The sequence below is a fragment of the Xyrauchen texanus genome, chromosome 11 (assembly GCF_025860055.1).
Source record: "Xyrauchen texanus isolate HMW12.3.18 chromosome 11, RBS_HiC_50CHRs, whole genome shotgun sequence".
Classification (NCBI taxonomy): domain Eukaryota; kingdom Metazoa; phylum Chordata; class Actinopteri; order Cypriniformes; family Catostomidae; genus Xyrauchen; species Xyrauchen texanus.
The window spans coordinates 45,657,946-45,681,884 of record NC_068286.1 but is presented as its reverse complement, the minus strand read 5'-3'; the positions used below and the strand labels follow the sequence as shown (position 1 = coordinate 45,681,884).

General features: G+C 37.9%; 1 protein-coding gene across 1 annotated transcript; it reads right to left on the bottom strand.

The window, feature by feature from the left end:
• Positions 1-91: 91 nt before the first annotated feature.
• Positions 92-15,251, bottom strand: LOC127652065 (NEDD4-binding protein 2-like). Its single transcript, XM_052138119.1, has 8 exons — positions 14,851-15,251; positions 11,443-12,379; positions 10,801-10,925; positions 10,570-10,658; positions 10,204-10,280; positions 9,809-9,961; positions 7,354-9,713; positions 92-177 (listed from the first exon to the last, which is right to left on the bottom strand). The coding sequence occupies exons 1-8, from the start codon at positions 15,128-15,130 to the stop codon at positions 119-121; spliced, it is 4,080 nt and encodes a 1,359-aa protein (XP_051994079.1). The 5' UTR covers positions 15,131-15,251; the 3' UTR covers positions 92-118.
• Between the last annotated feature and the right edge of the window lie 8,688 nt (positions 15,252-23,939).

Here is a 23,939-nt window from a genome sequence, read left to right as displayed (position 1 = left end):
AACCCTGCGATTGCCTCGCCATTCTTAAAGGGGGGTTTTCTTGAGCAATGTGATATTTTAGTCCTCTGCTCTGTAATCCATCGAAAGCGGTCGTTTCTGTTGAATCCAAGCAGCACATTCAGAAGAGAGATGTGTGTGGACTTCGAGTGTTTGACCGTTTGACCCGCTCTCCGGTTCCTGCACTATGAAAAAAATCAAATAGAAATATTATGTTCACACAAACACTGAGAGAATTGATCACATGATAAAATAGCTTTGAAATAAGAAAGAAATCTTTAAACATCACACAAGACTGTCAGTATTTGTCCATATCCAACAGACTCAGATGAGCACTAGGAATGTGTAAAGTAGTTTCCAAATGACATTACAGGCATTACAGGTCTATATCATCGTGTTCGCATCATGGCTGCATTACCAACTTTGGGGTGTGCATTCCCAAAATGCAAAAGTAAGTAAAAATGAGCAATTTTACCAAACGATTTGGACAACATAGCTTTAAAAATAGGGGGAACTTGAGCCAAAAGGTGAGTTGTTTGCATCCCTGAATGAGTCAATTTGCCATAATCAATCATTGCTAACATGGGAAATTTCGTAAACACCGCTGCCTATCGATTAAGGTGGTATTAATGAACTCTACGGCAGAAGGCCACTCATCTTTTGCCTTGAGCGTCCATAAAAATGCTGTGTAATACAAATGCATTAACTTATCCAGCTGTTCATTCAGTAACTCTATGGGCTAATTCTCATTAAGTGTGACATGTGCGGTATAAAAAACAACCTCAAAGATGATTCTCGAAATGGCAATGGCTCACACCTCCGAGGCCTATTGCGATTATAGCAAAGAATACTGATGATTCAAACTTATCCAGCTAATACATATGCTATAGTATTTAAATAGTAAATAGCCTCCATGCAAATCCAAGATTTGCAAATCTTTAAAACAAATGAGCTGTGAAGTGTTACAGCCATAATACGTACAATTTGGAATATTAATGTGGTAACGGCAACAGGTTAAATGATTGCAATAAACCTGGACTGTCAAATACAGTGTTAATAACTGTTCTTCTCTGGTGTAAAACAATGATAGTATTAAGTTAACACTTGAGAGTCTGTAAGTTGAAGAGGCCTCTGTATTGGCCGGAACATACAAGATCTAAAGCATGGGTGGCAATGTGTTTAATACTCTGACATAGAGGCTTTATTATATAATTATGAATCCCACATTATATCTTAAAAAATGTGCCGAAACTACTCAAGTGTGCTTGGATCACACGTGTTTCATCAAAGAAATACTTTCAGTATTGGGGAAAGAATTAACTGAATTTGGGTGATTGTAATACATAAAGTGGGCAAAACCATTTACACGCTATTGAGCATTATAAAGTAAAGGTAAATATAAACTCATGCTGTAATATTGATTGTTAATATTTTAGTTTTGAGTTTTGTCTAAAATAATGTTAAAAAATATGTATTTGCTACATTTAGAAAACATACGAAATTTTATTTATTAAAACCCTTTTTTACACTTTACAATAAGTTTCCAATTGTTAACATTAGTTAGCATGAACTACCAATAAACAATCATTTTAACAACATTTATTAATCTTAGTTCATGTTAATTAAAACATACTAATACAGTTTAAAAAACAAAAGTTAACATTAGTTAATGGACTATGAACTAACCATGAATTAACAATGAACAATAGTATTTTTATCAACTAACATTAACAAAGATAAATAAATGCTATTAAATATATACAATTAATTGTTTGTTCATGTTACCTAATGCATTAACTAACGTTAACGAATGCAACCTTATTGCAACGTGTTGCCAAACCCTGTATTTAAAAAAAAAAAAAAAAGGAAAACTGGAAAGTTGGGATTTTCAGCCTTTTCGAAAAATACATAAAAATGAGCATTTCAAAAAGGTTTGACATTCATTTCAGTACAATTTGAATTAAAATGTTCAAATTGTGGGTCAAGTTTGGATCACTGGTGAATTTGTCGTTCTATGCTGACCTAACTTATAGCAAAATAAAATTAAATAAAATAAATAAAAAAGATAATTTCGGATCACAGTTCTATGTATTACAGAGAATATCCTTTTAGAGAACAACTCACCTTTTTTAGCTCTTCATCCGTGAGATTCACGAGCGGATATGAAGCTTAATTTTGAATCTTCTCTGCTTTACAATTTCTGAACAATTTAATTAAACATGCTCAGATAAGACTTTAGTCCAAATGTGCATTTTTCTCAAAACTTGTGTCGTTAAACAGGAAATTCAAGTGATCTTGGAACACATAGAGATCATTTACTCCTTCACATGCTGCATCCTCTAGCAGAGGGAAGTGTAATCCGAGGTTGGGCTCGTTTCTCTGTGAATTCGTACATCGTACTTTATCTCTATAACTTCCGCTGAGTCTGTGTGACGTTCTCAGTGCAACTACAGTATCGAGTCGTGCTGCTTTAGCAGTCAAATACTCATTGTGCATGAAACATCAAATCAAAGAGGAAAAAGTGACAAGAAGACTAACAATAATAACAAGACACAAGCAAGAGAGATGGTGAGATTGACTGCCCATTCTTTATGTGTGGGTCCCAGAGAAACTATGTGCAATAATAATAATTATAATAATTTGAAATTAACTTTTTTTTCTCCTTTATTTTTTTTATGTGTTTTTCTGACTCAAAAGTACACAGATATTATTCAATCTTCATCTGATTTTTCAGAAAGGTGATTGTTGTCCAATATACAGTAGTAATAAAATAGTATAGCAGTAAAATAAACAAGTAAAAGGAATTGCAACAATAATTACTGTTTTCAAAAAGGTTTCCAAAAAGGTGCGTTTCTAAAAAGCATCTGTGGTGACCATGTTTACAAAAGAAACTGGCGTATTCCAGGGTTTTGCACAAAGTGGCGTTCTGAAACATCACGTAAACACGAGTACAGCGTTTTAAGGGATTAAAGTGTGTTTATTAGCCAATTCTCCTGGATCAAGCTGAGGCTTCATAAGCGGTTTGATAACTGCCATTTAAAAATTTCTCAGGACATGTCCTAAGGATAGCAAGCGAGTTAATAACATTAAGAAGAGGTTTTGAGATTACAGGGAATACCTCTTTTAAGAGCTTAGTTGGTATTGGATCTAACATACATGTTGAGGCTTTAGATTGTTTGCTAAGTTTTGTTAGCACTTCATGACCTATGACAGCGAAGGATTGAAGTTGCACGTGAGCAAAATTATGAGACCCTGCTTTCTGAGGTACTGTGACAGATAATTTCATAATTCCATAAAATTTTATTAGTAAAGAAATTCATGAAGTCATTACTCTTGTGCTGCGACGGAATATCTGGGTCAGTCGATGCTTCTTTCCAATTTAGCCACAGTACTGAATAAACACCAAGGATTGTTGTATCTTCTATGAGTTTGCTCAAATATGCTGACCTGGCAGCTTTTAGTGCCAAATTAACATTAATAAACACAATATAGAGCATGTGTTTAAGTGATAAAAGTGCATGTAGTGCATGTAGTTCAAGCATGTTAGTCTTTGACTGTGCCTGTCTCCACTTCTGGTAAAATACAGTTTCATGGTGCTGTTTTGCGACCACCTAAATGTGGCAATTTAAACTACACTTTGATGCATGTTCAATGTCATTGAAAATGGCTAATCAATACAAAAAAGACAAACAAGAACAAGCTGTTTGTCTAATAAAAGGTACTTCAGTGCAACCCTAAGAGCAAATTTTATTGAGTTTAGCAATGCCCTCAGATGGAGAGGAAGAGCACTGCATACACCTCACCAGCTGCTTCTTTCATCATGGAGAAATGTGACCTTTACTAATTGAAACTAACGTCAACTACTGAGTATTCAACATGCTGAGTTATATTTTCCCCCACCAACGTTTCTTTTGATTGAAGGTGAAATAGAGAACAGAGAATGAAATGTTGAACATGTTCAACTGTGATTGAAATTCTGAGCCCCAATCTAAACAAGCAAACATATCGAGTTTAATTTTAATGTTAAAGTTTCACCACATTTCCATTTAATTTCACCAAAATACCAAAAATAATGTATTATTCTTTCTTTCTTTTTTTTTTAACCATAATTCCATTAACACAAATAAATGAAAAAGTTTACTTATAAAAAAAATATTTTGAGGTTCAAAATATACAATTTAAAATACGATTTCTGATTTGCATAGCAGCATTAAGATATTGTCACATCAAAACCTTCAATTGGACATATAAAACACAAAGCTAAGCTAAAACTAAGAACCAGCACTTTAAGTGGCATAAAATGTATGAATCAAGCCTATGATATAAAAAAAAATAAACAATTTGTATTTTTGATCTAGGACCAGGCCCCTTCTGTTAATGCAACCAAACTAAAATGCAAAGCTGATCTACGATCAGTATATTTTCAAAAATTATGAATATGTATTGATTTACAAACTTTAACAAAAGTAAACAGCCGTCCTGTGACATCTCCAGTTATCAACCGTGAACATATCTGAAGCTACTAGATCATATAAAACGTATCCTTTGTTTATAAACAAAACAACATGAAACAATATGCAACAATAAAAGTAAATATCAAACATCATAAAATACCGGAATATAACCCCTCTCTTCTGCTTTTGTAGTCTAAAAATACTTCACTGGTATGGAGAGAATAAAATGTGTGATCAATAATCAGTTTAGACAAAAGACCTTTTAAAGGAATATTTCACCCCAAAATGAAATTCTCTCATCATTAACTCCAGATGTGTGTGACTTTCTTTCTTCAGCAGAACACAATAAAACATTTTTAGAAGAATATCTCAGCTCTGTAGGTCCATATAATGCAAGTGAATGGTGACCAGAACTTTGTAGCCCCAAAAATCACATAAAGTAAAAATAGAAGCAATCCATTTGTCTCCAGTGACTAAATCCATGTCTTCAGAAGCGATATGAAAATGTAATTCCTTTTTTACTCTAAATCTCCACTTTAACTTTCACTTTCAGATATAAAACTGAAACTAAACAGGCACCACATGTGACTTTTAGATGTAAAAGTGAAAGTGGAGATTTAGAGTAAAAAAGGACTTAGATTTTGACTTAAATTATCATGTCGCTTCTTTTTAATCATATGGATTGCATCTATGGTTCTTTTATGTGATTTTTGGAGCTACAAAACTCTAATCACCATTCACTTGCATTATATGGACCTACAGAGCTGAAATAGTCTTATAAAAATCTTAATTTGTGTTCTGCTGAAGAAAGAAAGTCATATGCATCTGGGAAGGCATGAGGGTGAGAGAATTTTCATTTTTTGGTGAACTACCCCTTTAAAATTTCCCAGTATGAATGTCACTGCATTTGTTATTAAAATATCAAACCAAGTGGCATCTGCAAACAAATAATGCTAGACCTTTCCTCAGACTAACTTTACTTTTTCTTATCTGTTTTTGCAATGACTTTTGCATCAACTTATCCCGAGATAATTAAAAAAAATATATATATTTTCTCCCCAATTTGGAATGCCCAATGCGCTCTTAAGTCCTCGTGGTGGCGTAGTGACACATCTTAATCCGGGTGGCAGAGGACGAATCTCAGCTGCCTCCGCGCCTGAGACCATCAATCCGCGCATCTTATCACGAGCGCGTTGCCACAGAGAATAGTGCGTGTGGAGGCTTCACGCCATCCACGCCCAACTCACTACGTGCCCCACCGAGAACGAATCACATTATAGTGACTACGAGGAGGTTACCCCATGTGACTCTACCCTCCCTAGCAACCGGGCCAATTTGGTTGCTCAGGAGACCTGGCTGGAGTCACTCAGCACGGCCTGGGATTCAAACTAGCAAACTCCAGGGGTGGTAGACAGCGTATTTTACCACTGAGCTACCCAAGCCCCCAGAGAAATAGAGTTTTAAATAAAACATCCCACTTAAGGAGTGGAAAATTATGAAGCGATATCTTACAACAGAAATCTTTTCAAAGACAAACCACCATCTAAAGACTAGTATTTGAGTGTGTCTAGTGTTTCCATGCATGCTTTTTTTTATAAATTATATTATATATAATAACATATATATTTTGGTAACATCGTTAAAGGGGTAATTCACCCAAAATGAATAATTTTTTATATTAATATTTAAGTCATTATTTACTCACCCTCATGTTATCCCAGGTGTGTATGACTTTTTCTTCAGGAGAACACAAATTAAGAAAAATAGTAAAATATCTTAACAATAGTAAAATATCCTAAAAAAATAAGTGGATGGTGATTTCTCTTTTGAAGCTCCAAAATCAAAGACAGTCAGCAGAAATGTCATTGATAAGTTTTAAGTATTGATCTATTTCTTACACAAACAGTGTTTTGCTTCAGAATACATTAATTAGACCACTGAAATCGTATGGATTATTTTTATGATTGCTATATGTACTTTTTGGAGCTTCATAATGTTGGCACCCATTCACTTGCATTGTATGGACCTACTGAGCTAACATATTCCCCTAAAAATCTTCATTTTTGTTCTGCAGAAGAAAGAAAGTCATACACATCTGGGATGGCATGAGGATGAGTAAATCATCAGAGAATTTTCATTTTTGGATGAACTAAACCTTCAACTAATAATTCTTTACATGTTTGTATAGAATGGACTCTTTTCACAATCTGATCAAATCCCAAGGGATAAAATCAAGCTCAACCCTGCTTTGTCTCCTGCTGAATATTAAGTTTCACCCTGAACTAAATCACATTACAAATGCTTAATATGTTGTAAATGCCATTTCAACAGTCATGAGCACAGTCAAACCAACACTGACTTAACCAATGGTGTGAGTTTGGGGTGGGACTATCTGTTTGTCTCGCCAATGGAAGATGGGGGACTGTTTGAGAAACTTGTTTGAAAACAGTTATTGGTTAAATATGGAATTGCATACTACCATCCTACTCTTACTTTTTCAGCCATGTAGAGATACTGCAGAAATATATGGGTAGTAATGTAGCATGTGGTTCTAAATTTAGCCACAACTCTGTTTGGTTTCGAAGAGGCACAAAAATGACACACTTCATACAAATGAAAGTGTTCTTTGTTCTTAACGGCCTTTTGCCTTCATGGGACAAGACAGAACAGTTAGAGTGAAAGGACAGTATTGGAAGAAAGGTTATTGGGAGCGGGCACTGGTTAAACTCGAACCTGAGCCCCAGTGTGAGCACTGTGCCCCGAGCACAAACTAACCAATTACAGTTATGCATGCGTTTATTCAAAACACTGTTTTTAATGAGGCACAGATTTACTGATTGATACTGTACACTGAATGACTAACTGAAAAATTAACTGATGCATTGATTAGACAATTGATTACCTGGACTGACTCCAACAGGTCCAAACAGCTCAGTGAGCTGCAATGCAAGTTCAGTTGGAAGTTTCAGCTCCAGAGTCTGAATGTCCAAAGTTCTTGGCTCTCTTCTCTCCTGGCCAGTTCTCTTTCTGTCCTTTGCTAGTTCCGTGTTCTCCTCCTCCTGTCTGCACTCCATTTCATTTACCTGATGCAGAAGTGACTGTGTAATGGCATCCACTTTTGCTCTTGTTTCTTCTTCTTCCTTTTCCTTCACTCCTCTCTCTTCTTGAGACCATTGCTCCAATGGTGCCTCTAGGCTCTGACTAATTAGCTGATCTGTTGTATCTGGTTCTGGCTTTGCCTCACTAGCTGCTGGAACATTCAATTGTGCTTTAGTGTCTTCTTTTGATTGCCCTAAGGTTACAAAGTAATGCTCAGGCTCACATTTGCCCTTGTAAATGCTTAAACCCTCATCAGATCCTTCAGCTTCACTTTGTGAGCTTTGAAATGCGCTCCAATCTTCATTAGCTTGGCTCAAGTCACTTAAGTTAGTTTCTTGGGACTTGGGCCTAATGCTGCTGGAGTCTGCCACATTCTGCTCAGCCCCAGCCTGGTTGCTCTCTGAGCCGGCTTCTGTTGGCTCGGTGATTGGAAATTTCTTCACAGCTTGGTAATCATGTGACTGTTCCCCAAAAAAAGACCCCAAATGACCTTCCTCATTCTCTTTATCATCTTTATACAGCCGTTCTCCAGAGTCTAGCAATAAATTAGTTCTCCACTCCATATCTTGCTGGCACTTCTCGTAAAGGTCTTCCAGAATATCCATGTAGACATGCCTGAAATGGCGGCCTAGAATTTCAAGGTTTTGTTGTTTGGATTGGGATTCTCTTAAGTCGCTGTCTTCCACCTGTGAGCCTTTCTCGTGGATGATGCGGTATGACACACCCTGCTGGCAGGCAGACTGCTCTTCATTTGTTTTTGGAGTGAAACGCAAAGAGTTTCCATAAAAAATGACCATATCACTACTAGAGAGATCCGAGGCCGATGCAGAACATTTTAGCTGGTTAATTCCCCAAAGCAGTGCAAAGTTTTGAGGATGTGTTTGGGTTGAGATGCTGGGACACGACTCTATGATTCCTTCCCCTGGTGAAAGATTGGAGGGCTGATGTGAAATTACGGGAAACTGTGTGCAGGGTGAGGAAAGGCTTTGATCGGTGAAGGGAAGTGCCAATTTACAAGACTTTCCCATTCTAAGCCCTCTCCATCTCTCCAGACTGCTCTCCAAGTCTACGGCAACTCTTGAACACAAAGTTCCCTGGACACTGGGGCTCATTCTGCATTTCTCCTCGGATACCACACTCTCCCCCTCTTCCTCAACCACCTCCTGTGTGGACACATGACTGGACTCAATTTGGTCTGCCCCCTCTTTCACTGGACTTGGAGAAGTAGAGTAATCTTTCCTTGGGTCAGTGCACTCTGAAAACTTCCACTCCAGCACACAGTCAGGGAGTTTAGGCCAAAGCACAGTCTCCAAGTTCAAGTTACCCTCATTTCTACCCAAGGAAGGGGAATGCTTTAAAGCCAAATTTGCTGGAGATGAGCTTCCTCCTCCTTGCCGTAGATCTACAAATTCTTCTTCATTTATCATGTCAGTATCAGAATGCTTGTCCACATCAGCAGAAGCATTCTCTCCACCTTCCACAGCTCTGGATTCCTTATTGGTGTTCTTTACAGATTTATTACTTGAATTCTGTTGTCTTCTTTGGCGTTGGCTTTGAGATTCCAGTGGCCAGTCCCCCACAAAATCCAACAGCTCTGGTTGCATTACTTTGCTTTCAGCAAGAGGCTCATCTTCGCATCCCTCCTCAACTTGCCTAGAAGACTCAACATTGGGGTCAAAGTCCACAGGTTGATCGATGGCACTTACTCTATTTACTCTTACTCTACTTACACTATGTACATTTGCGTAAGGCGTTCTGTCCCTCCTTACACGCTGAGCAATGGACTCCGAAAACGCCACAGGTTGCTCTAGAAACATCTCTTTTGCTGTCATTCCAAACTCTTCAATTGTTTCACTGCCCAGATTTTCAATTTTTTTCTCTGTTTTTACAAAGCAGGTATCTAGTTCCAAGTCCAACTCTTCTCCATCAAGCAGGTCAGACTGCAGCATCCCAGACTCTGCCAGAATGGTCTCATGGAACACCATGGACTCTTTGGAACTGTAGGATTCCATTTCACCTTCTTCCTCGCCTGTGGAAATGGTATCGCAAGCCTGACTTACAGAGGACAAATCAGGCAGACATGTGGAAGGGTCCACATTTGGTTTAATCAACCCAGAGTTACCAACAAGATCAGGATAATTGAGCCCAGGAGGTAAAGACTGCCTGAATGGAATGACATAAATCTGCATGTACATTTGTACATATATGTACATCTCGATTATAAAAATGAATAACATGAATGTAATGCATTTACTCACTGGGGCTGGTCGATCTCTGTTTGCGTCAAATCCACAACACTTGGCACTGGTTCTGGTCTTTGTGAATTTATGATGCTCTGGACTGAGACAAAACGGTCATACCGTTCCAACATGCGTTTGATCTTCTTCTTTGTTACTTGGTGCCTTGTACGCCTTTACATAAAGGGTAACGGAAAGAGACTTGCCAAGAAATTGTAAACATTAGTGATTGTGTGATTATTTAAAGCTATGAATCGCAGTTTTGTGTTAGTATTATTTATTCAAACTTCAAGAATAGTTTGTTGATATAAGACTCCCAACAAAAACAATTTATGGGGAGCCCTTCTTGTTAATAAATAAGTTCTATGGTTTCTGTGGGTTATGTTAATTCTCATTTGTGATCATGTCTTACATACTTCTCAAGCTCTCTGGGTTTGGTCTTCCACCAAGTATCTGGCTCTCGAAACAGCACCTTATACATATGTTTCTGTGCCTAGGAGAAGCAAAAGAAGGTGTATTTATGTGTACGAGTGAAGGGCACATCACACTGTTAAGTAGGGAAAAATCTATAGAGGTAAACCAATAAATAAATAAGATCTATAGAGATATACACTTAATTGCCAGAAATATCAATTGCATTTGAAATGCCACAGCTAATCTTGGACAATTACAAATTAATAATAATAATAATATGTAATAGTGAAAATAATATGTGGTCATTGTTCTATATCCTACATTGAGAACGTATTTCATACTATGTGTTTCAAGAAAAAACTGCTCACCATAGCAACATATGGTTTCATCTCCCAACATTGAATATTGGTGTTGTCTATTATGATGGGTGTCTGGCCTTTTTTCAAAGCCTCTTTTGCTGAAAATTTGATTACCAGAATGAACAATTACAGACTGTGTATTTAATGGACAGTTTAATAATTTAACACATCGGGCAAAAACTGCAATTTACAGCCCAGACATTTCTGTTTTTGTATTGGACACACTTTGAATATACTCACCTCTCTGGTGATTCCACTCATGGGCTTCTCCTAGTAAATTTGGCTCAAAATGGTAGGGACCATTTCGAGTAAAATATTCATCAGTGCTCAAAACAACCCCTCCTGGGTTATGCTCCAACATAGCACTACACAACAGAAAGACTTTCATAAAGCAGATACAAACCTACTGTATACACTTTCTCTACGAACGTATATGGCAAATGTAAAAAGCATGGAGGACAATATAATGTTGATTGGTCAAGCATGCATGGTAATTGTTGTTGATCTCAAAACAGCCAAGTAAAAAAAAAAAATCAGCCAACTAAAAATCCAGGGTGAAATATTAGTCTATTCGTTAATATTCGTTGGAGGTTAATTTTTAAAACTAAAACCAAATGACCCTGTGGCCAAGAGAGGTTATTACATCATATAGCACTTTAATAACAGTGCTACATTTTAAATGGTAGTCATATGTCTTTAAATTTATAATAACAATAAAGCCGTACCGAACCGTGACCTCAGTATCGTGAAATTAACCGAATGATGAGATGAGTGAAACGTTACACCCCTAGTGAATAAGGATTTCTTTGAATTTATTTTTCAGAGATTGCTGATACTTTGTAGTATACTCATGCCACCGGAGCGGAGTGCCTTCTTGCTTACTTGGCAAGGGTGGTTTTGCCTGATCCAGGAGCCCCTCTAAGTAACACCAGCACACGCCCTTCCAATTTGAGTCGGCTCTTGGGAGGTAGAGTCCATGACTTCGGTACAGTTGCAAAAGGCTTCGGAGGTGCTTCTCTGATAGGTCCATGATCCAACCACTGAGCAGCAGGGAAAGGGTTAGTGTTCCAGGGTGTGGGATTAGGAATAACAGGTGCAATAAAGGCTGGCCCCACAGTTTGGGAATGGGACTCCGCAGCCTGAGTCTTCCAGAACATGGCTGGTGTTCTGAGCGCTTCATTATGCTTCAGAATTCCTGTTTGGTTGTGGAGTTGGTCAGGTCTGCTGTACACCTGGAAGGTAGAGGGCCATGGTTCAGTAGAGCTGGCCTCCATTGTTAAGTGACTAAAGTCAAGAGATATGCTATTCAGCTCTGGGATATGAACTCCACCAAATCTCATTTCACTCACAGGTGAAATACCTCCACAGGCCTCACTGAGCCTGGGGCTAGAGTATGATGCCTGTTCAGTAACAGAGCCCGGTTTGGGATTCTGCTCAAGCTCTAAAGCATTTTGAGGACCAGAAAGCGGAGTCTGGGATGTGAGAGGCAGGGAGGAAGGATGGAGTGACTGAGAAGGAGGGGGCAGAGCAAAGAATGGTACGGAGGACATCAGAGAATGAGTGCTAGGCTGTGTTTGCGGTGACGTCAAAGTCTCAAGTTCCTGATCTAGGAGTGTATTAAACTCTCTGGTTAGGTGGGTTTCATGAGGGCTGTGTACCCGCTGAGATTCAGTCTGCTGTGAAAAAGCGAAGCCACTCTGAGTGGAGTCTGCTCCCAGGAGAGCAGCAGCCAACTCAAACCCAGAGACTGGAGGAGGGGGCGGCGCTGTGCCCTCAGCAGCATCTGACAGCTCCAAAAGAGAATTCACTGCATTGTCCACTAATGCAAAGAGATGGAGATGAAAAAAGAAACTCAGGGTAAATGTAATAATATTATGTGCCACTATAAACTTTCCAAACAGCTTCAAGTGATGTAGATCGCATCATATGGGGGAATTATACAAAAATACAAAATAAGTAAATACAGAAGAATTCTCGTTGTGGAATAAGGAACACCCCTCTGTTACATCTTAAATGCAGTTTTATTTAATGTGTTATAGCTTTATTAAAGGGGTCATGACATGGGTTTTTTTATTGTATTATTATGTTCCCTTAGGTGCAATTATAGTATTAATATATTTTTTTTTAAGAAAAACTTTTAAAATCTAGTGATTTATGACCTTTTCCCACCCTGTTTCTCATCCTCTGATTCAAACAGTCTGTTTTGGGGGCGTTTCCATTTAAGACTTCAGTGTTAACGCTCACTGTTATGATTGGCTAACGCCAGTGCCTATGTATCAATTATTGACGCTCCAGCCAGAACAATATGCAAGTAAACTAAGTAAAAACACTGTGATTATTCATAATGAATGAAATTGCGCTTTAAAAAGTAGTTTAAAGTTTAAAATAGATTACTTACAGTTTAGCGCCGTCGTTGTTCCCAGAATAGTCGGCACGGACTTATCTTTGAGCAACAGTTTTCTGGCAAAGCCAGCATCATATTGAGATTTGTTCTCAAAACAGTCATCCTTAAAATGTACAGAACAAACGCTTAAGTTAACACTGCCGTGACTGGGACGTCCGCAAAAAATAAACTGCATCCATTTTTCCCTGACGCCTGGATCTTTCGGCAGCTTATTCAGAGGTTTTGTTTGACCACAGCCAGGAACAGCACATCTGTGTGGCATCGTAATTTTCCTGTGCACAAGTAGTCTCTGTCAGAGCTCGCTGTCCATCGACTGAACACTTGTGAGGCGACGGCGATACTGAAATGAGCGTAGTTGTCTTGGCGCTTAAAGCGTAGTTATCTTGTGCTGGAGGCGGTCATATGCAAACGCTGTTACGTCACTTCTAACCGTCACGTCACTTCTAACCATGAATCCAGAACGAGCTGTATTTTGAGCTTGATTAAATAAATGATTCGTTTAGAATGGGGAGGACGTCTTAAAATATTAAACTTGCAGGACGTTTTAATGATACAAAGACCTCTTATATACCAAAAGATCAAGGCAAATTTGGTTTCTCATGTCATGACCCCTTTAAAGTTCAAATAATACAGAAGCAAATAATGTAAATAACTACAAACTCTGAAACTAGTGACCTCTTCTATGAGTTGCGCGAATGTCCTGATTTAAGGGGGAGAAATTTAAACTGAACCCGGCTGATGCACACTCTGTCACGGGACGCTCGTCCCTCGAGCGCACACGCTTAATGCAGCTAGATTATAACGTGATTGCTCGTGACTTATTGTATCATAATATGTGTCATTGTGTGCTTCTTATCATGAAGACAATTGGCAATACGCAGCTTTATTAATAAGAGAGAGTTCGTTTTTTTGTGAGTAAAACATGGATTGAAGTGAACAGAAAGGTGAGAGAGGTGTAGTCTTCGCCCTATTATACACGGCAACAAAACACGTTTTTTTTTTCTTTCTTTTTTCTCCCCAATTTGGAAAGTCCAATTCCCAATGCACTCGTCCTTGTGGTGGTGTAGTGACTCGCCTCAATCCGGGTGGCGGAGGACGAATCTCAGTTGCCTCCGCGTCTGAGACTGTTGATCCGCGCATCTTATCACGTGGCTTGTTGAGCATGTTACCGTGGAGACGTAGCGCTGTTGAGACTTCGAGCTATTCTCCGCAGCATCCACACACAACTCACCAGGCACCCCACTGAGAGCAAAGCACACTATAGCAACCACAAGGAGGTTACCCCATGTGACTCTACCCTCCCTAGCAACCGAGCCAATTTGGTTGCTTAGGAGACCTGGCTGGAATCACTCCAAAAGCCATTTTTTTTGCCTTTTTTCCCAATATAAATATCTAAAACTCCTTTAAAACAACATACATTTACTTAAGCAGCTATACTGCAGAAGAAAAAAATTGTTATCTGTGAAATGTTGAATATAATATTAAAAATACAAATATTTTTAAATATCTAAAAAGCCTTTTAAAAGAAGATGCATTCACCTGAGAAGCAGCATATAAGATATTTAGACTTGCTTTTAGAGAATAGGTCTTGAATGTATTTTGTCTTTACTGCATTTGCAGAAGTATAAGCAAGCAAAAAAATACACTTATATACAAAATACACTTATATCTAAGATACATTTACAGCAAGTCTAAATATCTCACGTAAATCTATCTTGTTTTAAGGATTTTTTTTTTGACCATTTTAAATGGAAAACAAAGACAAAAACACTTGATAATAATAATTTTTGTTCATTGAATTTCTTTATTGAATTAAACTTAATAAAAAGTTTTTAAACGCCTGCCTAAAAATGTACAGTCAGTCAGTGACGGCTATTTCCCCTTACCTTTAAAATCTTCCTCATGGAGCACCATGTAAATGACTCCAGAGTCCAGATGTGAAAACATTTCTTGCATGTTCAGGATGATTTCGTCTCGGCTTTGAGATTCCGACTGACCGCTGCTGGACAGCGTGGACCCAAAGTTATTAAAGCCCCATGATGAGTCCGCCTGGGTCAAAACAGATCCACTTGCCCCGTGTGCTCGACTCTCGGGACGGCTCTCGTACTCACCCGCCTGCATCGGAACTCGGGCGTTACTCAGTCCGTTATTCTTTTTCTTTGGCATTCTGCTGTGCCCGCTTCACTAGACACTGACGAACGATCCACTGTTTACAATTGTTGGTTTGTTTTTTTTACTGAAGGAAGAGTAAAGAAAAAGCTGCCTCTAGTGGATAGAAACAGCATAACATGAACTCCTGCAGGATTATAAACTGCAGGCCGATGACCTCCAAAGGGGCGGAGTTTCTACAATGAGGGCGTGGTTACTCCAAAGGGAGCGTCACTTCCACCAACGGTTAAGGTTAGGGAAAGGGTCTTAAAATAGCTATTTGGAGCGACCGCCACTTTTTGGAGCAATGCCTGCAAATATATCCTTATCGGATAGTTGCTAAATTAATTTCTGAGACGCACACCCTCAGAAATGAATCACTGCTTGATCGACATAATCAAGGGGAATAAATGTATATCTTTTACAGTTTTTATTTTCATTAAGTCTTGTAAACTGTTAATTTTTATATAGTTTATTGTTATTGATTTAATTGTATTTATTTATTTTTAATTAGCACCTTATTTTTATTGTAATTTGTTACTGTTTAATTTAATTATAAAGCGTTTTTCTCTCTCTGATCCTTGGGATTAACAGCAGTTTAATAATCTTTTATTATTTCTTATTCATTTTAATAATTTTATTAATTTAAAAACATTTTATTCTTATTTCATGTTCTTTATTGGTTTTTATTTTTTTATGTATCTTATATTTTTTTACAATGCATATGTAAAGCACTTAGAATAGCCATTGTGTATAAAATGTGCAATATAAATAAACTTGCCCTGTCTTGCCATTATCTGTTTGTGTATTAATGGTTTGGTAATATTGTATGAAATACAAAAAAAGTCCCACGCCAGTTCATAAAGTGTCGATTGGGTGCGTTAATTCAACCTACATAGGCCAGAAAAACAAAAAAAAATCTGCAAATCAGGTTACAAATAAAGAGAAAATGAGGTACAAGATCCATTGAGAGGAAAATATTTTACTGAAGATTTGCAATATCTGATAACAAACGTGCACAACAAAAAAAAAAGTGAATATGTGCACACACAAAAATAAAGGAAAAAAAGGTTTGCTACATTCATACATTCTTTTCTTTTTTTTTGTGCACATAGTCACTTTTTTCTGTTGTGCACGTTTGTACACTTTTGTTATCGCATATGGCAAATCTTCAGATATTCCAGAAAGCAGCTTAAGCAACTTAACCGGGTAAGTTTACTCAGAGTAAGAGCTAACCCAAAAACTGAGGTAACTTTCAGAGTATATTAGAGCTGGTGTGTAGCCATGGCAACATACTCTCTGAACATAACCTGCTCCAGAGTAACATGTCAGTAAGTTTCAGAGGTTGTCAGCACATACTTGCTGTTGTTGCATATACTTTTGATAGTGATGCAGTGGGCGTGGTAACTCAGATCATGCACAATATTATACTTTTAATGCATAATTATGGTCAGGGGAGTATAATCAAAACAAGTAAGTACAACCTCCACAATATTTATACTATGATCAGTGGAAACATGTAGATACTTCACGTTGCAACCCCCCCCAACCTATGCCCTTGATTATGGTAAAATGCAATCTTTACATTACCTCAAAAATCTTCTTCTTTACTGCGGCATTTCCAGATTTGCATTCAAAAGTGAACAAAATGTATACATTGTGCTTTTTCTTTCAATGAGAATTTTTAACAGTTTTTCCTCAATAGCTTTGGCTCAGTTGTCGGATGAGAATATTTTTTTTCGAAACAATACGTTCAAAACACAAAAGCCCACCATGCAGTCACCCTCACAGCCAGGTAAGGTGCCCTCTCTCTGCCAGCGCAATCTGATGGCCTCTGCAACATCAGGGAATGCAAAGGCATCTTGGTTGAACACGAGGACACCTCTGTCCAGTCTGCCAGCTCCACGCTCCCTTTGATGACTGGCTAGGATCATGAGGGAGTAACCAAGGTCATAATCAAGCATCCACTTGAAGGTTCTCCCCCTGTTCTGGCCAAACTGGATGGCACCTTGACTTGCCAGCAGTAGGTTTTCAAAGGGGTCTCCTCCACCGCAGATGACCTTGGCCTCCCCTAACCCAGCCTCTGTTTTCAGAATAAATGAGCAATAAAAGTGAACAAGGTGCCAATTGGGGTGGGGTGGAATAGTAAGGTTCAAAACAGTGTTACTATGAATGAAACTTCAATGAAAAAGACACTATTAACACACACATATATATATATATATATATATATATATATATATATATATATATATATATATATATATATTAAACAATTTTCCAAATTCTTTTGAATGTCCATGTACTAAAATAAAATATTTGATGCCATGAGTGTACCTTCATTTACTATTACTATTACTTTGAATGGCCATGGAAAATTAAGCAATGTGATGATAATTTTTCCTGGTTGCAAAAAGTAGTCCGTTAATTTACCTGATGGAATTTCACCTTTTGCTGACCCTTTATGCTTCGCAGAGCTGTTTGTTTCTAAATCACGTGCACCTTTATTAGCAACTGACACATAAGTGCCAGCTTTACATGTCATACATTCTGCTTCCCACGAATCTCGACCTTGACGAAAGCATGGGAATTTTTTGTGCAAATCTTCAGTAAATTTGCACTTTCGTTAGGGCATTGTTTACACTCGGCAGCTACTGTCAAGCACGCGCTAAAGCAACCTGTCAGCAGAGCTAATTTCTAGTAGCGATATCCAGAAATGGTCCAATCACGGCACGCATCGCTACCAAGAATATTTGAAGAATGAACCAATCAGACACTTGTCACTACCTGGTTACTGGAATTGACCAATCACAGCCGGTACCGCTACTTGGATTCTTCGAAGAATTGACCAATGAGGCGCGAATTATCTAAATAAAGCCTAATCATGTAAATAATATATTATTTTGGCTTTATGTTAACAAATTGCATTGCTGTAAATATATAACCGGTAAAATGAGTGTTACTGACTCTCGGCAAAAAGTGTGAAAAAAAAAAATCAACAGGCTTGTAAGCATTTGTGCTCACGTTATTATTATTTTTATATTTGCACTTATATTTACAATATACTTACAGTTGCAAATCAAGCATTTTAAAGTTGGCGATTACTCATTTGCACAGTTTTATATTATTATTGTTATAATGTAACATTTATTTAATGCGTTTGATTGTCTAAGTAAAACCTAATTATATTGTGTATATATTGTTTACAAACTGCACTGCTGTAATTATATAGAGTATATCCTATAATATGTTAGTTTTTTCATTACACATTTTTATTCAAACAAGTTTGAATGTATTTGTCATCACCTTATTATTATTGAGATATATTTGCAATTACTGTATATTTTCTTATTTATAGTAAAAGCAAGCATTTTAATGGTGGTGACAAAAAACAACTTGTACAATATAACAATAATCACATGTTTGCTCTTAGACAAGACATTTTAAAACATAAAATCACATGTTTATAGTACAGATTAAAAATAGCATTTTCCAGTATTATTAATATACCAAAAGTATTGTTACGCCATTTATATCATACATCAATGAAATAGTACTGATTCAAAAATAAAGCTTTCCAATATTAATGACACATCAGAAGACTCGTTAGACCATTTATTCCAGTCCATGTATCATTATTTGTAACAATCGTTTTAATAGTGACACAAACAATAAGAACTTTACAAATATTTCTTAAGTGTGTATCGTCAGGAATCGAAACGTCACAAGATTATATAAAGCTTTAGACACCAGAGCTGGATTCGAACCCACGTCTCTATGACGATTTGAGGTAGTTTTCTTTGAGCTCCACCACGACGGACATGCGAATATAACACGCGTTAGCGGTTATACGTTATATGGCATATGTAAGGGATAATCCACGGCTGGCCATGCATTAAAGGATTTTAATGCACGACGTAGAAGGGTGGTTGCCTCTACGTCGTGCATTTAAATCCTTTAATGCATGGCTAGCCGTGGATTATCCCGCTTATACCACGGTTATTTGCCAAGTTAAAAATAAGTTAAAGCTGTAACTGATGTTAATTTTGTAAAAATAATGTAATTTTTTAACAGACGTGTAAAAATGACGGTTATTTTCTGAAGTTACGGCTCGTTAGTTCTAGCACTCCGTCCGCTTCAAATAAAGTAGAGCCATCGGATTGCTTTTATTTGAATGAATTATCACATTTATTTAAATTCATTATTAAAAGAGAGAGACAAAGAACTGAAAGAGTCCCCTCGTTGCTTAAGCATATAGCTAACTTAATGATTATTTAATGGATTTATTAAAATTATTTATGAATGACAGGCAACACTGACAGTGACAAGGCAATCTTTATTTGAAATAATCATGTCATTTTTTAAATGAATTATGTAGAGTGTGAAATAAAACCGGTGTCTCTAACCACGATTAGGCTATATAAAGACACATTAAATTTATTGAAATGCATTAAATTAAATGAAAACAAAAAAATCAAACAGTTGGAAATTTCGATAGGGGATTGTTTTACTCAGCATTATACTAATTGATGTTAAACTCCACATTTCCATTTATTGTGAAGTTAGACATGGAAAAGGGTTATTTCAGTTTTAGGCTTGGAGGTGAAATTATGTTTCGCTTTGCTTGTTGAGGTTCTAGATGTCAGTATGTCACTCCATTCCCTCCTCTCTGACAAAGATGGGGCCCAATATGACCGCAAACTCGCCTCGCATCGGTGGCCTGTCACTGACATGATCTGGCGACTTTCTAGTCCTGCATCAGAGAGTCGTCCAACGGCAGTGCTACGCAAACTATGGTTTGTGTACATTTGTGAGATACCTTCCACCTGAACAACAACAATTTAAAGTATACAATTTAGATTTGGAAAATAATATAAACACAGTTTAAATTTATGGGCAAAAATGAAATATCTATTACCAACCTCTTCACAAATACTTTTTAGCATATTGCCAAGGTAGTTGAGCCCCATCGGCTCCCTGGTGAACCACATTTCGGTGCTCTCGAGTTTGCACAGAGGGATGCGTCTCGGATGCAAATAGAACGCTCCGGTATTTTCTGGACACTTTGACAGATATTTTTTAAAGCTGTCCACGGGACAAAGTGGGTCGCCGGGCTCGCAAACATAAATCCTCGTAAATTTTCTCTATCCGATGCGGTGGGATCCTTGTGGTTTTTTGTCTCTGGGTTATGCGCCAGGGTCAGGTACTCTTTCCCATTCTCGTCTTGCCGGAGAACGAAAGACTCTTTTGATAGGTTACGGTTTCCTTCTCTTCCCTCCGTGCAAAACACAGCTGTATGTCAAACCAAACTTTTTTACAAGTCCTGTGGGTGTGAAAGGGGAGAGTGCAGGTGCATTTCTAATTTTCTCCAAGTCAGACTCAGTAATACGCGGATGATGAACGCTGGTGTCTTTTTCCATTTTTCCTGTAGCGCTTTAAAACTGATTTAAAGATGGCATTGCTTGACTTGAAGTCTTTATCACTTACGATGTTGTATTTTGTAATGTGACGGTTTATACCTGCTCTGAGACACATCAAACTTGCAACACTGTATTCAGCGTCCAGCGGTAGACTGAACAGAGGCATAAAACTCCCGCAATGTCTCATTTAAAAGAGAAGCAGAGCAGGTCTCGAAATCAAAATTTTTCTGTCTTTGGCGCAAAAAGTCACTGAAAGTGTTAACTGCCCATTTAGTTGTCTTTTTCAGTATTGACCTCATCTTTGTCGCTCTTCGATCTTATCTAGCTCTGTCGGTGTTAATTCTTTGTGCCGCTTTTTGTCATTCAACGTCTTCTCCAAGTCTTCTATTTCGTCTTGTGCCTGGGCCCATTTCTCAAAATTGCCATATTCACCATACAAATTAAACGATATGCAAAAATCATCCATTTAGCCTACCTAAATAAACGTTTTCATATGTTTCTCTCACTCTGTTTGCAAGTGTAACTGTGTTACTATGGTTACCAATGATTATAGTAGCGGATTAATTTCGAACTGTAATCAAACTGACTGGTACTACCTGTGCATTAAACGGTTTTGCTGCGCACCTTCCAGCCAATCAGAATCGAGTATATAAACAGCCCGTGGTATAATCAACAATGAGCCAGTGTGGCGCTGATGGGCCAATCAACGGTTAGTGTACTCAAGCGTTTGTCACTCATAGCAACAAATCAAACGGAGAGAGCTGACTGACTGACTGAGTGAGTGAGTGAGTAAAACAAAAATAAATAGAATATTACGAATGTACTGACATAACATTGTCTTCCCAGAGTACTTTTACAATGTACTGACATGGAATTCGTCGATGTATTGTTACGTCTTGCCGTCAATCGCTGGTTTTTATATTTAAAGAAACGTTAACGTATGTTAGTTAATTAACGTCAAAGTCAGGCGTCCTTTTTACACATTTAAACCATATTTACACTTTGAATTTCTAACGTCAACGTCAGGCGTCCTGTTTACACATTTAAACCATATTTACACTTTGAATTTCTACTCCAAACGTACATCAAAAATATGTTTGTAAGTGTTGTATTCAACAATGAGCCAGTGTGGCGCTGATGGGCCAATCAACGGTTAGTATACTCAAGCGTTTGTCACTCATAGCAACAAATCAAACGGAGAGAGCTGACTGACTGAGTGAGTGAGTAAAACAAAAATAAATAGAATATTACGAATGTACTGACATAACATTGTCTTCCCAGAGTACTTTTACAATGTACTGACATGGAATTCGTCGATGTATTGTTACGTCTTGCCGTCAATCGCTGGTTTTTATATTTAAAGAAACGTTAACGTATGTTAGTTAATTAACGTCAACGTCAGGCGTCCTGTTTACACATTTAAACCATTTTTACACTTTGAATTTCTAACGTCAACGACAGGCGTCCTGTTTACACATTTAAACCATATTTACACTTTGAATTTCTACTCCAAACGTACATCAAAAATATGTTTGTAAGTGTTGTATATTCAACAATGAGCCAGTGTGGCGCTGATGGGCCAATCAACGGTTAGTATACTCAAGCGTTTGTCACTCATAGCAACAAATCAAACGGAGAGAGCTGACTGGCTGAGTGAGTGAGTAAAACAAAAATAAATAGAATATTACGAATGTACTGACATAAAATTGTCTTCCCAGAGTACTTTTACAATGTACTGACATGGAATTCGTCGATGTATTGTTACGTCTTGCCGTCAATCGCTGGTTTTTATATTTAAAGAAACGTTAACGTATGTTAGTTAATTAACGTCAACGTCAGGCGTCCTGTTTACACATTTAAACCATATTTACACTTTGAATTTCTACTCCAAACGTACATCAAAATTATGTTTGTAAGTGTTGTATATTCAACAATGAGCCAGTGTGGCGCTGATGAGCGCAGTCACCCTCACGTGCAGAGGGAGAGCTGACTGACTGAGTGAGTGAGTAAAACAAAAATAAATAGAATACTAGATGGGTACATTTCCTGAAGAAAATGTGAGTGGTGCTTGCCGTGGCAAAACTCGTCAAACAGCATGCTGTAACTTGAAAAGATCAAAAATTGTGGTGATAAATAAATCAAACCAGAAGTCTGTACGATTTTCTGGTGCAGAAATATGTGATTTGTTACTCGGTTGCTAGGGTAAGCCCAAGTGGTTGCTATGCAGTTACCAAGGTAATACAACACATGGCTCCTTTCGATCCTGAGTGAAATAAGTCAACCCGGAAGTCTGTAGTGTTTTCTGGTGCAGAGATATGTGATTTGTTACTCGGTTGCTAGGGTAACCCCATCTGGTTGCTAGGAAGTTAACATAGTGATACTTATCAAGTGTCCTTGCCATCCTGATTGAAATAAGTCAACCCGGAAGTCTCTATGTTTTTGTGATGCAGAGATATGTGATTTGTTACTCGGTTGCTAGGGTAAGCCCATGTGGTTGCTAGGCAGTTACCATAGTGATACTAATGAAGTGTCCTTGCCATCCTGATTGAAATAAGTCAACCCGGAAGTCTCTACGTTTTCTGATGCAGAGATATGTGATTTGTTACTCGGTTGCTAGAGTTACCCCATCTGGTTGCTAGGAAGTTAACATAGTGATACTTATCAAGTGTCCTTGCCATCCTGATTGAAATAAGTCAACCCGAAGTCTCTATGTTTTTGTGATGCAGAGATATGTGATTTGTTACTCGGTTGCTAGGGTAAGCCCATCTGGTTGCTAGGCAGTTACCATAGTGATACTAATGAAGTGTCCTTGCCATCCTGATTGAAATAAGTCAACCCGAAGTCTCTACGCTTTTCTGATGCAGAGATATGTGATTTGTTACTCGGTTGCTAGGGTAACCCCATCTGGTTGCTAGGCAGTTACCATAGTGATACTAATCAAGTCTCCTTGCCATCCTGATTGAAATAAGTCAACCCAGAAGTCTCTATGTTTTTGTGATGCAGAGATATGTGATTTGTTACTCGGTTGCTAGGGTAAGCCCATCTGGTTGCTAGGCAGTTACCATAGTGATACTAATGAAGTCTCCTTTCCATCCTGATTGAAATAAGTCAACCCGGAAGTCTCTACGTTTTTCTGATGCTGAGATATGTGATTTGTTACTCGGTTGCCAGGGTAACCCCATCTGGTTGCTAGGCAGTTAACATAGTGATACTTATCAAGTCTCCTTGCCATCCTGATTGAAATAAATCAACCCAGAAGTCTCTCTGATTTTCTGGTGCAGAGATATAGTTACTGCTAAACGGTTGCTAGGGTACTCTGTGTAGTTGCTAGGGAGTGGCTTGGCAGCTGCCAATCATGAATTTCCAAAGGCTGCTTGTCAGTATGAATGATATAAACCAACTCCCAT